This window comes from Polyergus mexicanus, unplaced genomic scaffold (genome assembly GCF_030449975.1).
Source record: "Polyergus mexicanus isolate NDT 795.1 unplaced genomic scaffold, iyPolMexi1.0 SCAF_17, whole genome shotgun sequence".
Taxonomy (NCBI): Eukaryota; Metazoa; Arthropoda; class Insecta; order Hymenoptera; family Formicidae; genus Polyergus; species Polyergus mexicanus.
The window spans coordinates 4,372,945-4,391,016 of record NW_027223337.1 but is presented as its reverse complement, the minus strand read 5'-3'; the positions used below and the strand labels follow the sequence as shown (position 1 = coordinate 4,391,016).

The window sequence follows — 18,072 nt, the reverse complement described above, 5'->3', positions numbered from 1 at the left end:
ATTGTCAGGACGATCTACTAGAAAGGAAAAGAACATTGATGCCTAGAGACAGGAGCAATATAGCAGAGTACGATATCCGGAAAATATAATGAAAGATGCAAAAAGGTATTCACGCAAACGTTATACACGGTTGGAAGCCTGAAGGATAAAAGGGTCCGATATATATTTATATTTGATTGCAATTGTAATTAAAGACCGACGATTCCAAAATAATGCACGTGTGACTGTTTGACCATATATATATATATATATAATACTGTAAAAACTATATCTTTTTTGTCACGCGGTCATATTATTAAATCGTTTTATCATTAAAAATACGTTAATGGAAAACCAATTGAACGATCCGTAAAATTTTCGGAGCGAGAATGAATAAAAAATTAGTCGATATAAATAAGGATTTTGCACAGAGTGTCCCAAATTTAAACCATTAACTTTCAAATTAAATTGTTCAAAGCATTCATAGATAATGTGCGATTCAATGTTACAAATACTTCCTGCCGGATATCATATTCTGTCATATCTATAATTAATATCGTAATTCCAAGAACACAATTTTGATTTATCATTAAAAATATTCATGTAATACAAGGAGAGAATAGAATGTTAGGATACATGTTCCTGCGCCGTAATTTTAACTTTAATCTTTAATCACTTTGTTATATTATTTTTCGCAGAAGAAACAAACCTAAATTACTTAAGTTTCTCTTACACAAAAAAAGAATTTAAGCTTAAGCTTAAATTGAATGTTTTATATAATTAAAAATGAAAATATATGAATGATGTAATAAATCATGTAATGCATATTTTTTATAAAACAGTTTTATATTTTTCATATTTTCGTGCACATACATATTCTTCCATTGAATATCATAGATATTTACGATTACAAGTATTAAAATTCGATTATATATAAGAGTATAATATATTTTATTGCGAAATTTATTTTATATCTGAAACTGCGGAAATAATATCAAATAAAAGCAAATATTACACAAACATTAAATAACGAATAAACATTAAATCTGTATTTATAAATAGAATTTTTAGAGTTTTCATTTAAACAGATCTTTTAATAATTTTGCATAATGCATCTTAATGTATTGTCTAAACTTTCTAAATTTGATGATAATACCTAATTTTGCCGCAACTTAGTTGTTATATGTGTGATCAGCAAAAAGAGATAGCTAAAATAATCCGCGAAATTATAAAATTATTAGCGATTAATAAAGATCGCTGCATGTACAACAAAAATTCTCATTATATATAATTTCCATTAGTCCTGCATTTATTGCATATGCAGAATGAGGCATTTATATTGAGGCACCTAAATATCTAAAAAATAAAGCAAGATAGAAAGAAATGTTTCAGACAAAAGTTGTTCGGTTCTAAGGGGATCATAAGATGATACAATTAGCTTGACCTTGGGTGGAGGCGTTTCGGAGATTTCAATGTCAATCTTGTTTTATTTTCTTTACACCAATTAATGTTTCTCATTTTTTGAGCTTAAAATATTAAGGTAACATTATGCAAAATAAATAATTTTATGAGATATTTCATAGTTTATGTAAAATTATGTCGAAGTAAAGTAATAAAACAAAGTATAAAATATCTCGTAAACTATTAAACTGTTGGCCATCATATCTCTATAACTTTATATGCAGAATATTGCGAGGCAAATCGATTTATGTAAAAAAATTAGGGTGTTTCCATTTAAGAAAACAATATTGACATTGAAATCTCCGAAGCGCCTCCATCCAAGGTCAAACTAATGACACCATCTTATGACCCTCTTAGAACCGAATAACTTTTGTCTGAAACATTTCTTTCTATCTTGCTTTATTTTTTAGATATTTAGGTGTCTCAATATAAATGCCCCATCCTGTATATTATACGTTTATCTGAGAGATAACAATATATAGAGAGTAATAATTTACTCATTTTAATACAATATAAGTCATAACTATCTCGCAAGAAGAGGCTACAATCATGAATGATTGATAAGAAGACTAAATCCAAAATCACATAACGCTCATTATCGGTCTCTAATAGTCTTTAAAAACATGATTGTAACACCTCCTTGTTGGTATTTTATGTACATAATTGAACAGAAAACTATTGTTAATTCGGAATTCAAATTTTGGAATTAGTTAATTCCGAAATTCAAAAATCATTCTTTAAGATTTGATATAATAGCAATATATAATTGCCAGAATTATTCTCTTATTCACCTTTAAACTAATATAGTTACAAATATGCCATCATTTTAAGCTGTATTTATTATATATAATTCATAAAAGATATATATTCTTATTGCAATTTAATAAGCTTTAATGAGAGTAGAATAATCTTGCATAAAATAAACTAACAATTTTTTTATCTAGAAATATATTGTTTCTACTTATAATATATATATATATATATATAGTTCTCATTTATTTTTTTCTATAATATATATATATTTAATAAAGTGATAATATTATTGGATTTTTTTTTTGCATTTTAATATATTACTTAAACACATTGCATCGAAAAGATGATGGTTTAATGTGTTTGAAGATCGTTTTGCTACACAAATATATTATATCACGATTTTTAACGTTTGAATAAAAGTTATATTTGTTTTATATTTTGACAATTGTAGAAATAAATCATTTTTTTAATTTAGTATTTACATATAATATTGATTTCTTGAACTACACCTATTATTGATTACTTATTGGATCCGTTGCTATACTAATAATTAAAATAGGCACTTTTATACTCTTACAGTACATTTTTTTCATCAAATATATTTATAAGACATTGATACACAGTCTTATCTCTGCTCTATGATAATTTTCAAAATTAAGAAAGGAAGCTTGAATATAATTATAAAGGAAGTAAAGCAAAGAATTTAATAAAAAAAGAAGGAAAAACTTTCTATCACTATACCAATGGCACAAAAGAAGACAATTACTACACGTCCCTTCTATTCCTAATATCGCCATCGTATTTTGATAATAACACCTGATTATCTTCGCCCCACCACTTTTGTCGGATGTAAATATAAAGTCCAATGAAGAATATTAAAGCGCCAATACCTGCTACTCCAAAGCACGTTACAGTACCCAATGTTGAAAAAGTCAAAAGTAGCTTAACTTGACTCGCATAACTGGCAGTTAGATTAGCCTCTTGAGTAAACCATAGCATCGGAATGTACGTCTTATTTATATTCTCAAACATACTAAAAAACAACAAATAAAACATTTGTAAATTATCCATAAAAAGATTGTATATGTAATTCAAACATTTTTTTATAACTTAATTATTATTATTATATCTTTCAATAATTTAGACAATTTTTTTATTACTCAAGATACAATTTTAATAGAAAACATTATTAAAACAAAATCTTAAATAAAGCATTTTAACGCATCAGATATATTTTTCTGTTACATATATTTAAGTAATTAAGTAATTAATAGTAAAAGGAAATGTGTTATTTCTTATGTCTCATAATCGTTTCATTGTCTTTCAAAAATAAATCCTTCCCTTTACTCTCACGAAATTGCTGTGTGTAATATCAATCATATATACTATTACTTACCTCATGTATTCCACTGGTTCTATTAATAAATTTAGTTGCAGTTGCGCCTTAACTTGCAACGGGATACCTGTAGTCTTTAAAATTTATCTCGTGTATAATATCTATGCAGCATCATAACATATTTGCATATATAATATATAATATAATATTACATTATATATATATATATATAACATTGATGAGAAGAATGTTTTATGTAAGATGCATACCGGTTCTATGACCATTGATATTTCGTGTTTTTCATTAGACATTCCTGTTATAGCATTTCTGTAAGTTGGATCTGCTAGATAAAAATGTGGCATACTAACGAATGCCGGCGCTCCATATTTACAGGATGAAATATTTAAGGCTCCGCTAGGCCCACAATCTCCATTGGGACAATAACACTGTCTTGATGATACATTTTTGCCATTATCTAACATTTTATCATCTCCGATATATTTGCTTCCGGTTAGACTTTGAAATGTTGTTGTACTTGCATATGATAACTTCAAAGATCTAAATAATATACAAATCTTGTTATCTAATGAATTTATTCATTTTTATATTTATAGTTTAATGTTTTGAAAAAAGAATTTTTGGCATTAATTTGTACTATTTATATAAAAATATATATATAAATAACTTACATATATAAATAACATTTATACAAAATAACTTACATATATAAATAACATTTATACAGAATAAAGTTAACATGTAATTCAATTTATTCAAAAAATCGATATTAATCTTTTTAAGAACCAAAGATGTGTTAAAATAAAAAAAGAGTAATTAATTCAATTAAAATATCAATTAAAATTTAATTAATATTAAATTTGAGGCATTTTTTATTTCGAAAACTTTATATATATTTTTGTTATGTATAGCTTAAATGATATTTATATTTTATATAATTTTTTAATACTTACGTGCAAATATCAGGAATAAAGAGAGATAAGGTATTATTATTTGATAAGGGTGGCCAAAAATCGCCAATTGTTCCGTTTATTATACCGCATGAACCTTCGTAATAATCTGTTCTATTCTTGAAATTCCATTCTTTGACCAATCCCATATCATATAAATTTGTTGATCCAGTGAGCATATTGAATGTGCCATCATAACTCTCCGAGCCATTTCTCTATGACAAAAAAGTCTTTCGAATTACATCGAATGTGTTTGATGCATATTTAATTTATTATGCTCACCGCATAAAACCATCCAAACTTTGTATAAGGTAATACAGTAGCATTCATCTTCTTTGCAATTTCCAATAATGTATCATTATATCCTTCGAATAATAGCTCATTTACACTTTTAGTTAATACTAGTTTTTCTCCTAGACGCATCATAAATCCATTGGTCAACTTACGTATGAATGGAGATTTATGTTTTATGGAAAATGCGACTGTCTAAAATTGGACATTATAACGTAACGCACAATAAAAATTATGCAATAACTGATAAATAATTATGTCATACTGCAACTATCGGATTTAAGTTGGTTATTTTATCAGTCAGACTCCCATTGGACAATGATTCTTCAAAAAACCATACTTTCTTTCTTTGAAATGTGACAGTCCCATTGTCATTCCATACTTGATTTACTTTATAATCAATTTCTCTATAAACAAAAATATTTATATATACAGGATGCAACTAAACAAACGCATATGGACAATACCGTCAGATACAGAACAACAATTAAAATCGAAAGGTCCTGAACCATTTTTTGATCTGAGCTTTTTTTTCGTTGTTATATGACGTTAAAGTTAGCTAATCAGTGCCTGTCTATACAGCAGAAAGCCATCTCGCTACTCCGACCCCCGTTGTACCTTCTTTGTTTTCCGTTGTAGACAGATGCTGATTAGTTAACTTTAACATCATATAACAACGAAAAGAAAACTCATCAAAAAATGGTTCAGGACTTTCTGATTTGGATTGTTGTTCTGTATCTGATAGTATTGTCCATATGCGTTTGTTTAGTTACACCCTGTATAAATGCAATATTATTTCAATTTATTGAATATTATAAAAAAATTTGTGTAGATAACAATACCGGAAAACATAAGGCCCCATTTCTTCAAAATGTGGTTTTACACTTGATGATGCATGAAATTCATGTGGATTCGTCCAATTGAACATATAAAATTTAAAATACATTGGTATAGGTGTTTCCTTCCACATATTGTAACTCATAGATGTCGGTGTTAATGTTAATATCTATGTAAAAGAATATATGTGGATTATCAAACATAGTAACACTCATATACACTAATCAAATAAAATTTTTTTTTCTCTTTCAACATACCTTTATGATAGCCCAATCACATATGTAAGTAATCCAAAGTGATCCTGTGATTATGCCAAGAAGTGTGATTATTGTACCGACAATTAAAATAATTAAAAATTTCTTATTAGACCTCTCCATTTCTATCGGAGTTACAAGTCTGAAAGCCGTAAACAAATAATAATCATTAGGTGTCCTGTTACTTTTGCGAAAATATGAAAACTTCCACTCGCTAATATATATTACAAAAATTGAGTCAATCGTTAAATTTTTTGTAAAAGAAAAACAATTAGAAAATTAGAATTATTGAGACAATGTACAGAAATTTCATATAAAATTATAAGATGACTATTTTGTAAATACATGTTAAAATACATAAAGCTCAACGATAAAATATTATATTAGTAAACTATAAGGTAATAATATTTTATAAATGTTCTTCTTTATAAATGTAAAGAAAAAAAAAAAGAATTTTATATAAAAATTCATCTCTCAGAAAGTTTTGCTTTTGTAGCATGATTAATCGATTATTAAGGACAAAAAAATAATTATGCAAATTACATTTTGTCAAAAATATTTTCGGGACTTCCACACAAGCTTCAGTTTTGCACTTGTTTAGTTTTTCATATATTATAATCAAATATTATTACTATTAGGCTACATAAAGAGAAGTAACATAACTCTTACAAACTGAACATGGTATTATACTCTTTCCTATAATTATACATGTATAACTATGCGAAAGAATAAGTTATGTGGCCAACCATTCATGACATTATGACACAGTGAATATGTGTTTGACAAACGTCAAACGTCAAAATAGTCTGATGAAATATGATAGCATGTATCAGTTGGTCAAGGTAAACATCTTTTATGAAACGGTTGCGTGTAATATGCTGCATAATAATTAAAGTAGTCGTAATCAGATGGAAATCAAGCATTTTAATGACCTGATTATCCGCATATCCCTATTTCAACTATAAAAATAGGAAATCTTTCGATCTTTCATTAGCCTTTGTTTTTGTGCTTGTGGAATATCTGGAAATATATCATAATTCATGTATCACCATTTATCATATGTCACATGTCACGTATCAATTGGAATGTATAAGCAGATATTATTAATTTGTTTATAAAAATCTATCTATCTAATCTTGGAAATGATGTTCATAAAATCAGGCTGGTGTTTTGTAAAGTTATATATATCGGGTGTACACACTAACCTATCTTACCGTATTTATCGTGCTACATCGACAATCGAATTAAAAACAATGAAAAGCTGTCTCGTATTATAATGCTCGCGACAAAATTTATGGTACGCATTGGATGTGATAAACTGCAGCTTTTTCACGTCTATGCATGCAAATTTCATAATATAAACATTACGCGCGAATGGAAGACATGAATTACTATATGTATAGATTTCTATTTTTCTTTGTGTTCCATATCATATGTTACACATCCTACAGAGAAGAGAAACATAAAGTATCGTAGACGAGCTTAAAAATGAATAAGATATAATTTTTTCCTTGTAAATGAGTAATATATATGTGTATAATAATGGTATGCAATTAAATATTTTGTAGAAATAAAAAGACGAAGAGATGAAAAATAAAATTAAGTACAAAAATTGCAATTAGAAAAGAATAAATCTAAAATAAAATATAGTATATATATATTTTGTCTCTTGGAAAATAAATCACGAATAAAAAGTAATTTTTAATTTTAATGTTAATATAAATATATAATTATAATATAATTTTAAGAGATTTTTCAATTGAAATAAATTTTTCTCTATAATATACAGGGTGTCGTAGACCACCCGTACACTCCTTTTCTTTTAAAAACTAAGAGCATTTTAGAGAAAAACGTTTTGAACAAAAATTGTATGGTTTTGAGGGGAACATAACATGGTGTCATTGGTTTGACCTTGGATGGCATCGTTAAGGTCAAGTCAAGGACACTTTTAATTTTTTTAATGGAACCCCCTATTTTTTATTGCATATTCTTATAACTTATCTCGAGAGCTTTCCAAAACACTATAACAAAGTACTTTTTGAGTTATTTTGTATTTTAATCTGACATATCTTGATATAAAAAATTAAATATCTTGTAAAATATTCAGTTTTCAATAATCTTACCGTAATACTTTTATGTTCAGAATAATGAGACAAATCGATTAATGTAAAAAATAATTGTTTTTAAGAACATTATTTACAATATATTTTTTTAAACAATTATTTGTTTTTTTTTTGGCACTAATTGATTTGTCTCATTATTCTGTACATAAAAGTATTACGGTAAGATTATCGAAAACTGAATATTTTACGAAATATACTATTTTTTATATCAAAATATGTCAGATTAAAATATAAAATAACTCAAAAAGTATCTTATGAAAAAATACTTTATTATAGTTTTTTGGAAAGCTCTCGACGTAAGCTATAAGAATATGCAATAAAAAATAGGGGGTTCCATTTAAGAAATTAGAGGTGTCCTTGACTTGACCTTAACGATGCCATCCAAGGTCAAACCAATGACACCATCTTACGTTCCTCTCAAAACCATACAATTTTTGTTCAAAACGTTTTTTTCTAAAATGCTTAGTTTTTGAAAGAAAAGGGGTGTACGGGTGGTCTAGGGCACCCTGTATATCAACTCTTAATGTATCGTAAATTTGAATATTGAAGATTTTTTATTTTAAATTTATATTTTGCTCTTTTATTAGATTTGATGATTATATCGATTATATTACGATAAAAACATACGATATCTAATCTCAGAGAACCATAGAATAATCGCCTTTGGTAGAAGTATATATTTTCATATATGACGTTATTGTGCATTATGTTCAGAGTTGAGAAGTAACGCGTTACTTGTAACGCCGTTACCGTTACAGTAATTTTTTTTTGGTAACGGCGTTACTTTTCGTTGTCCGTAACGGTAACGGTAACGCCATTACACTTTTTCACTAACGAGTAACGATTTTAATAGTTACTTTTATCGTTACTTTGTTTTTGACCAATGGCTCTGGAACATAGAACGCGTCAACGCATTACGCATGATAAGAATGCCGTAGCCAATCAATCATCTCCTTATATTAAAGCCGCAAAGATATCATCTAAAGGATGATATCGTGGAGCATCAACTTCTCTTAAAAATAAAAAAAATATTTTGGTAAAATTTATTTGCTAAAGGAAAGATTGTGATTTACCTTAAGAGATTAAGAATTTATATTATTAATTAACAATTTATATTATTATATAGTTTATGGTTTATATATATTATAAATTAATAAAGAAGTATAAAAATGTAAATTTGATATTTCTATATTAATATTGTATTAAGAATTCGTGTATTATATTAGTATTAATTATAATATACTAATTTAATATTAATATATTATATAGTATCGAATTAATATATTATAAACAAAGTAACGGAAATAGTAACGATTCGTTAGTTTTTGAATAACGGTAACGGTAATGAGTTACTTCCCATACAGCACCGAAAGATTGCAAAAACGTTGCATAGATTTTGCATTGAAACATTGTAATATTGCATAGAAGTTGCGAAATGTTTCTGCAATGTTACTGCAAGCCTGCGGCAACGTTGAAATGTCCGCCTTCAGAAATATTTCAATGTAAGACTACATTGTTACGGTGCAATGTATTTGTAATATTTAAATACATTGCTACAAATATGCAAAACGCTTCAAATTTAATACATAAACTTTGAGAACATATAAAAACATCCAAGAGAGATAAGAAAAAGATTGTGAATTTACGCAATTACAACGAGTTTTTTCTCGTCTCTCATCGTGGATGTCTTTATATATTTTCCAAGTTTATCTATTAAATTTGAAGCATTTTGCATATTAAAAAATTATTATCAAATTTTTGGTTTTATATAAAAATGGGAACTATTAAACAATTTTCTGTTATCTAATTAACATCGCTATTTTATAAATTATTTACAAGTTTAAGAAGTTGATAATGATTAAATAATTTAATTCATAAAAATTAAAATTTTATTTATATAAATATTAAACTCCATATCTTAAGTAGACAATAAACGGATAATTTTAACTTTCTTCGTATAATTATTTGTCTGATTTCTGAACACTCAATTCAATATCTGAATTTCCTGTGTTCGGATTGTATCAGACAAATTAATCTGATAAAAATAGTTATTATACCTTTAATATTACTAACCGCTTTTTGCAAGCTTTATATAACTGATTAAAACTTAAATACAGGTTAGATAACGCAACGCACGCCGCATAGTGGTAAACGAACGAAGTAGCGATTATCAAAAACTGTCTTTTGTAATGTTTTTGAAATGTTGCTATAACATTCTCATAAAATATTACAATTCCATATTCCAATAATGTCTCAATAATATTTCATTGCAACTTGCAAGATTGTAACATTGCTGCAATGTAATTGCAATGTTCTGTGCTGTATGGGTTTTTAAAGTCGGTAACGAGTAACGGTAACGAGTTACTTTTCAGAGAAAGTAACGGTAACGGTAACGAATTACTTTTATAAAGTAACGTTCCCAACTCTGATTATGCTAATGTATTAATATTATGCTTTGCGCAAAACGCAATGTCCAAATGACTTGCGCGTCATTGTTCTAAAGATTATTTTAAATAAATAATTACTTCGCTCATTTTAACGCGAGTATTTTAAGCAAAAGCTTTACAAAAGAGGATTTAATAGTTTTAAGCCTAATAATATATACATACAATAGAGAACAGGTTTATTCAAACATTTTAAAGAGCTTAAGTACTATATTTTCCCAACGAGATGGAATAATATTTAAAAGTTGTAGGAAACGTCAGATATATTATTAGAAACAGAGTCTTATTTTGCTGTAAGACAGAAATATTATATTTTATGATTTTTAATTTTTTCGTCGATCAAATTTTCAAGGATTAAGATATATATTTAAATTTTTAAGAAGAAAATGTGTTACATTCACAATTTTGTTCAAGGGAAAGATTTTGAATATATGTATATACTCTCACCGCACGGATGTCCGTGAAGCAATTGCCTGTCTGTGCATTTTGGGCTTATCTGGGACTGAGGACTGGATTGCTTCAACCATTTTCCTTTTTTTTTGTTTTGGGACCCTTTAAACTTTAAAGGCACATCGAAGAGAAGTAATAACGGTAAACCTTTTTTTTTTTTTTTCTTTCGAAGAACTTATCACTCAATGCGAATCCATTAAATCGCAAATTCTCGGGTTTTTATTTTTACATTAATCGTAACGTCGAAAGAGTTTTGATATTTGCGATAAAATAATACAATTGAAAAGATATATTATTTGCATATATCTTTTTATAAACACTTGTACGTGTTGGAATTAATCGTGTCGAGGAAAAGAGATAAATAACTGTTCTCTGCAAAGTCTAGTCACTGATTGTCAATATCGGCGAAGACAATAATACAAATAGCATGGTACTCAATTTCAAGTGCTTTATCCAGATAAACTTAGGAATACTGTAAAAAACAATCTTTTTTATTTTTATCATTGAGATAAGATTCATTTAAAGCAAATATGCGAGATATTTATTCGATCCTTGACATCGATTGAAAATGTGAGAATATATTTTATTAGAACTCATTTTAAGTTCTCATAGCTATATTAGTGTAAAATTCCTAAATTTTTCTATATCAAACGGTAAACAATAATCTTTTTACATGGTATATATCTAAAAAAATATTGCATAAATATCTTTTGCTTATTATTAAAAAAATAAGCCCAATTTCAAAAATAATACAAAACAACAATCTATCATCTACTAGCACTTATGCAATTAAATTGCAAAAATCACATAATTTTTAATAAACTTCAAAAACAAATGTTTTTAGAGAGACATTATGTTTATGAAAATCTTTCCCCTCCTGTCCATAATATTTTTTAAATCTTTAATACAACTACAAAGTTTGGCGTTTCAGCATCTTAAATTACATAAGCAAATTAATTATTTAAATCATTATTATGCATTCTCATCTATTTTTTTTAATATTAGATTCTTTCTAGAAACGAGATGTTGAACTTTAAAGCGCGTATACTTTTCAATAAAAAATATTGAAACAAAGATCCAAATAAATAGTCGATTCAGAAGCATGAAAATTCTTTTCCTAATTTTTTTCCAATTTTTGAATCAATCCCGAAATTTATGCATGTAATTTTTCCATATCTTGTAAACTATTAATAAAATATAGCTTGTAAAATGTGTTACCTCTGTGCATGAATTAGAATAAATTAGAATGAATTAGATCAAGATTTTACAGCAAGCTGAGGAGTTGAAATATTAGTGCGATTATATACCAGTGTCATATCCCATACAGCACAGAACATTGCAGCAATATTGCAGCAACATTGCAGCAATATTGCAGCAACATTGCCGCAATGTTGCTACAATGTTGCAATATTGTTGCAATGTTGCTGCAATGTTCTGTGCTGTATGGGATGGTTCTTTTAATACACATGTAAGGATTTTTTTGCTTAAATTTGTACCGTACTTTACACCAGGAGACGATGCACTATCTGCTAAAATAGCCATCTCGACAGTATCAACCATGTCAATAATTATAAGCTTTCGGAACGAATCGAAGAGAGAAGTGTAAGATTGTAAGATGAACGCGAGACATAAATCGAACGATAGAGACGATGCATAAATGCACTTTGCGGATATTGAATCATAATCCAATAAATCAATGACTGATCATTCGGCGGAAGGAATATTGAGATTGCGAGTGGAAAAAATGAATTTTTCACGAATGTATTATAAATATACTTATCATACGCTGCTCAAAGTTCGCAGATTTATTCACGCGATCCGCGATAAATATGCGTTCGAAATGTAAATAAAAAAGTGAATGCGATTGGTTTTTAATTGCATGGAAATGAATCAACGTATGATTCCTTCCAAGGACATATGTTTAATCGATAAAATATAATTATTTGCGATGACACAGACAACAAATTCTGAAAAAAGTTTCTATTTATAAATTGTTGGTGATATACGGTTGAAAAAAAAAAAAATAGAAATCAGACATTTAAATAACTTTGGATATAGATAAAATTCATTTGACTTGCAGCACAAAAATAATGCGAATTCTCTCCAAACTGATATGTTTTAAGAAAAATATTCGGCGATTTAATTATATATTTGAATAATAGATTTGGTGCAACAAATTAAGACTACTAAATTTCGCTTTCTAAATTAAGTCAGGAATCTTATCTTGTACTTTACTTTTTATTGCTACTTTTATTGAGTCAGACCAGTGACTTTTTATATTTGAACGTGACATTATACGCCATTATTATAATACCGTCATATTTATTTATAACATCGTCATGGTTACTATGCAGATATTACACACAATCGACATCACGAAATGTAAAAGCCCCTTTTTACTTTAAACTTTAGACGATAAGCTTTCTAGACATTTTCGTATTCTGTTAATATATATTTCCTAATCAGAGTAATTTTAAATTTATTTGCGTATCTTATTGCTCATCTCTGGACACATAAATTCAAATGCATTGAAAATAATTGATTCATGTAACGTTAAATATAACTTTTCGAAATTGCTTATTATTATTTCTTGAAAGAAATGATTATAACATACATATCGACAAAATATATTCAATAAAAAACAGTTTAGGAATAAATATGCATGTGTTAATTACTTGTTACAATTTTATTTTTCATTATATTACATTATTATGCAATTGAATGTACCGCAATACGTTAACGCGATTGCTCAATATCCTTCGCACAAATATGCGTAAAATAGAAATGCGGAGAAATTGTTAAAGCGTGAGGTGAAAGTGAAAGACGAAGAGAAAATCTTCAAAATAATTGCATACGTAACGTAGCATCGCGATTCAAGCAAGTCTAAAAGGAAGTTATCACGCATCCTACTACGACAAGATATAGATAAACAAGTACAGCAATTTACGATTTATTTGGAATTTCGAAGGCAAAATATTGTGATGTTAACAATGAAATACAAAGCATGATCATATGATCGTAAAAATAAGTAAGATAATTAGACAAATTTATTTCTTCGTGAATTATTTAATTTTATACATTATAAAGAGAAATCTTTCTATAATTCTTTTATTTTTTCATAAAAAATATAGATTAACTCAAAATTAAAAATTAAATTTATGTTCCTCTGTAAAAAGGAATAAATTATAATATTAATATAATATTAGTAAGCTTCATATAGAACAATCAGAGCTGTAATATCATTGGATCTTTTGTTATGATTCACGCCGATATAAACAGCGATTAATATACTTTATTTTGACAATGCACGATTACGAACGCTCATCCGCGAGAAATTTTTTATTCGCGGCAAATGACAAAAACAAAGTGCTATAATCTTTGGATCAATAAAAAACGCTTCGTGCAAAACTTACAAAGTTTTAATATTAACATCTTCGATGACATGATAAATAATTCTCGATACCATCATTATAATATCGCGATCGCGTATTTCGTTTTAGCGATAGTGATTATCTCATCCCGACATAAAATCGATATTAAAAAGCGGATAAGGCATCCGATAAAAAGTCTAAAATGAATTGCAAAAGTCAATAATAATGAAACGAAGAAAGTGATGTTTCTTTTTCCTTACGTACTTGTTCGAAAGTAATCCTTACATCAACTAAAATACAACTTCTCTGCACCTGATAATGTACGGATAGTCCGACGAATCACGTTCAATTCCTCACACCGCGATGTAACAATACGTAATGCGCGAGTTGTCGCACCGCTTAGGGAACTGCGCCGCTTAAGGAATCATCGTGGACTCGCACGTTGCAGCAATACATATGTATATTTCTATGTACGTGTACAACGCGCTGCGCGAGATTATATCGGTACGATAAACTTTCGAAAGCGTTGCAAAAACAATACACGAAGGGAAAAGATGTTATATTTATATAACATACACGTTATTTGACTGCTATGTGACCATCCGTGGATCAGTGTTCTACACACTGAGGCCATGTGTGGCCCACCTTTGGATCATGAATATTTAAATTTCTGAAGCTGTATGATCTACCAGTGGATCCATCTTGTAGAAACTGAACACATTTCCAAATAATAGCTTAAATAATCAACTATTCAATTTCTGCATGGCAGTCAATGTGTTAATAAATATATATAAGAAATTTTTAAGTAAATAGGGTAGAATTATAACTAAACCGGAATTATGTATAACGAGATGAAAACGAGATGAAAACGAGATTTATTTAACGTTAGGCGAATTATAATTGAAACAATCACTCTGCGATTTCGGTATTAATTAAACTATAGCTATATATAAATATATAAAGTGCTAACAAAAATCCGCTTTACACTGCAATCGATGTAACATTTCAGTTCTATATAGTTACACGTTTTTGTAACTTTATTAAAAAGGCAGTGTAATTGGACCCGTGGTAACAATACAAATACTCAAAACTAGACTACACGTTTGATATCACATATTGGACGAATTAAAAGATAGATGATATATAAATATAAGAGAGATGTATGATTTAAATTATTATTGAAGTACTCGTACTGTTCATGTCCTCTCGTAATTGCGTTCGATCTCGTATTCTCGCACACATTAAGCTATATTCTAATACGCCGATCCGAATGTTCATCTCAGAGATTTCGTTCCTCATCTTTGTTATCGTCTTTTTTATGTTAATAAGCGGAGCTACAAGAATATTTTAAAGCGAAATTATATTGAGATACATACCTAGATTATGTTGGAATAATATCTAAATTTGTACTTACTTCCATCAGTCATACTGGATCCTCTCTCATCCATTTCTCTTTTTAAATGTTCTAATTCTTCCACTAATTTATTAAGAACTCTTGTTCGTTCTGTAACACCACCACTAACATCTCTATACTGCTCTTTAATTTTTGATAGTTTTTCCTAAATTAATTATTATAATTTATATAGTATTCTGTATATATGTATACGTATCAATATATGTATGTATATGTGTAATATATATGCACAAATATAATAATGTATATTAAATAAATTCACCTGCAAAGAACGATATTCCGTTAAAGAGGGTTCGAGTTGCTTATTAAGAAAAGTTTCTCTAGTTTTGACTTTGTCTAATGTATTTCCGATATCTGTATAAATTTTATTTAAACTAGCCTTTGTACCGCTTAGATCAGTCGCAATGTTTGCACGCAGTTGTTTCATTTGCTCGAGATGTGCTCTCCAATCTCTTGAATCTGTATAATAAATAATGTATAATAGCACATACATACACACACGTTTATTTTTTAATTAGTAAATAATATTTCAAATAAATAGTCGATTTTGTACTATAAAAATATTCAATACCTGTTTTAACAGTCACTTTTAAACGAGGTAGAACTTTTTCCAATTCTAACTGCCACTCATCCCTATTAGTATTAGATTCTAAAATATTGTCAGGTTTTTGTGTTTCATTCTGAAAAATAAAAGAGCAATTCATGAACATAATAATATTCACAGCAGGATATTCATAATTCTCTCTATTTAGAAATAAAATTTTGCTTACCATATTATTTTCGCTATATAATTTTGTAATGTCATCTATGCGTAAAATATCTTGTTCATCATCATCATCGTACTCAGCCATCATTTCTTCTTCCACTTTTTCTAAAATTAACTCTGCATCATCATCTTCAATATCTGGTTCCGGTGTAGGCTCGTCAGGTAGAATGTTTAGCCTAATATTTTTAATTACAAATCAATAACTTATTCCATTTTATTAAAACAATAATAAAACCATATTACTTTACTTTTTCCACTTGAATTTTTCCACTTTTAAAGCATTATCAGCTAAATTATCCAATACATAAATCGCGTGTTCTCCTATACCCTGTTTAAGTTTATTGGGTGGAAATTCTACAGGTACATCAATTTCCCTAAGAAAATCCAAAATTAAAGCTATTGTGGAATTGGGATCATCCGATTCTTGCGGCATCTCAAAGTTTTTCCCAGTCTTTCTAATCAACCATGCAGCCAGACAAGTAAATGTATAAAATTGCTCACCGGGATTTGTAGGAATTACAAAGTAATGTCTGTTTGTCAATGTTGAAAATTAATGTATCAAATATTAAACAAGCAAAATATATTATATCTATATCGTATCATAATGTATCTTACCTGTTTATCGGTTTCATTCTTAACTCTTGAACGAATTCTGCATCGTAATTCAATAACTTTAATTTTTCCAATAAATCCTCCATTCTCACATTTATGACATACGATGCTGATGGGACAAGCCCATCTTCCACGATAATTTTTTGCGTATCTCTAAACATATTGCTGTATATGTGAGTTTCCGATATATATTTTGTGTTAAGTCTGTAAAGAGATCAATATTAAATACTCTTTAGATTGAGATGTCAAATTATTTTTTAAATTAAAATGCTTAATTGTATGACCTGAAGGAAAAGTAAAATTAATAATTATATTTTTTTAAATTAAAATTATATATATATATATATATATATATATATATATATATATATATATATATATATATATACTCACTAATTGCAAAGCAGGTTTGCATAATCTAACATTCTAAATTCCAGTATGTTATAAAATGTCGATATACCGTATCATTTACGTATCATAATGTTAACGTGAATTCAAATATGCACGGAACTAAAAAATTCAATCAATTGTCATAACATAATCCATCAATCGGTGGGATCTGGGATGTGCGCTGTGCGCTCATACAACTCATGTCAGATCAAGATAGATTAAGATTAAGTTAGGTTTCTGCCATAGACGTAATATATCTCTCTCTTCGTCAGACGTAATATATCGCTCTCTTCGTCATACTACGTGCGAGCGAGTGAGAACGCAAGGAGCACGAAACAGAGTATGTCCTTTTCTACGTGCACCTCAACACTCGGTCTAGATATACTATGTCTATGATTTCTGCATTGACAGGCATTAAAACAGCATAAATATAAATCGAGAATTGATTCCTATATAGTTGCTGAAAAAAAAAGTCCTATGAATGGTAATGTTAATGTCAGAAATTAATAGACAGAAATCTGTGCTTATGCTACACAAACTATATGCAAACCACTATTATACGCTATACTTTTGGAAAGAACGATAGAATTCACCGCTAGATGGCCATCCCTTTAACCATTTAT

General features: G+C 28.2%; 2 protein-coding genes across 10 annotated transcripts; both read right to left on the bottom strand.

Annotated features, from left to right (window-relative positions):
- Positions 1-898: 898 nt before the first annotated feature.
- LOC138940612 (protein croquemort) lies at positions 899-15,039 on the bottom strand. 8 transcript variants are annotated; one of them, XM_070309659.1, is made up of 10 exons: positions 7,085-7,265; positions 6,812-6,899; positions 5,883-6,021; positions 5,631-5,794; positions 5,054-5,195; positions 4,780-4,983; positions 4,501-4,712; positions 3,799-4,087; positions 3,590-3,663; positions 900-3,226 (listed from the first exon to the last, which is right to left on the bottom strand). In XM_070309659.1, the coding sequence occupies exons 2-10, from the start codon at positions 6,823-6,825 to the stop codon at positions 2,959-2,961; spliced, it is 1,506 nt and encodes a 501-aa protein (XP_070165760.1). In that variant the 5' UTR covers positions 6,826-6,899; positions 7,085-7,265; the 3' UTR covers positions 900-2,958. The 8 variants fall into 8 exon arrangements, with proteins under 8 accessions (XP_070165758.1, XP_070165760.1, XP_070165759.1 ...); XM_070309658.1 differs by having other exon boundaries at positions 7,094-7,265; XM_070309657.1 differs by lacking the exons at positions 6,812-6,899; positions 7,085-7,265 and adding an exon at positions 10,894-11,064 and having other exon boundaries at positions 899-3,226.
- A 142-nt stretch (positions 15,040-15,181) lies between these two features.
- Ift57 (intraflagellar transport 57) lies at positions 15,182-17,930 on the bottom strand. Of its 2 annotated transcripts, none has more exons than XM_070309666.1 (8): positions 17,520-17,930; positions 17,063-17,263; positions 16,696-16,977; positions 16,452-16,623; positions 16,253-16,361; positions 15,944-16,140; positions 15,682-15,826; positions 15,182-15,601 (listed from the first exon to the last, which is right to left on the bottom strand). In XM_070309666.1, the coding sequence occupies exons 1-8, from the start codon at positions 17,525-17,527 to the stop codon at positions 15,435-15,437; spliced, it is 1,281 nt and encodes a 426-aa protein (XP_070165767.1). In that variant the 5' UTR covers positions 17,528-17,930; the 3' UTR covers positions 15,182-15,434. The 2 variants fall into 2 exon arrangements, with proteins under 2 accessions (XP_070165767.1, XP_070165768.1); XM_070309667.1 differs by having other exon boundaries at positions 15,286-15,601; positions 17,453-17,928.
- Positions 17,931-18,072: the final 142 nt, after the last annotated feature.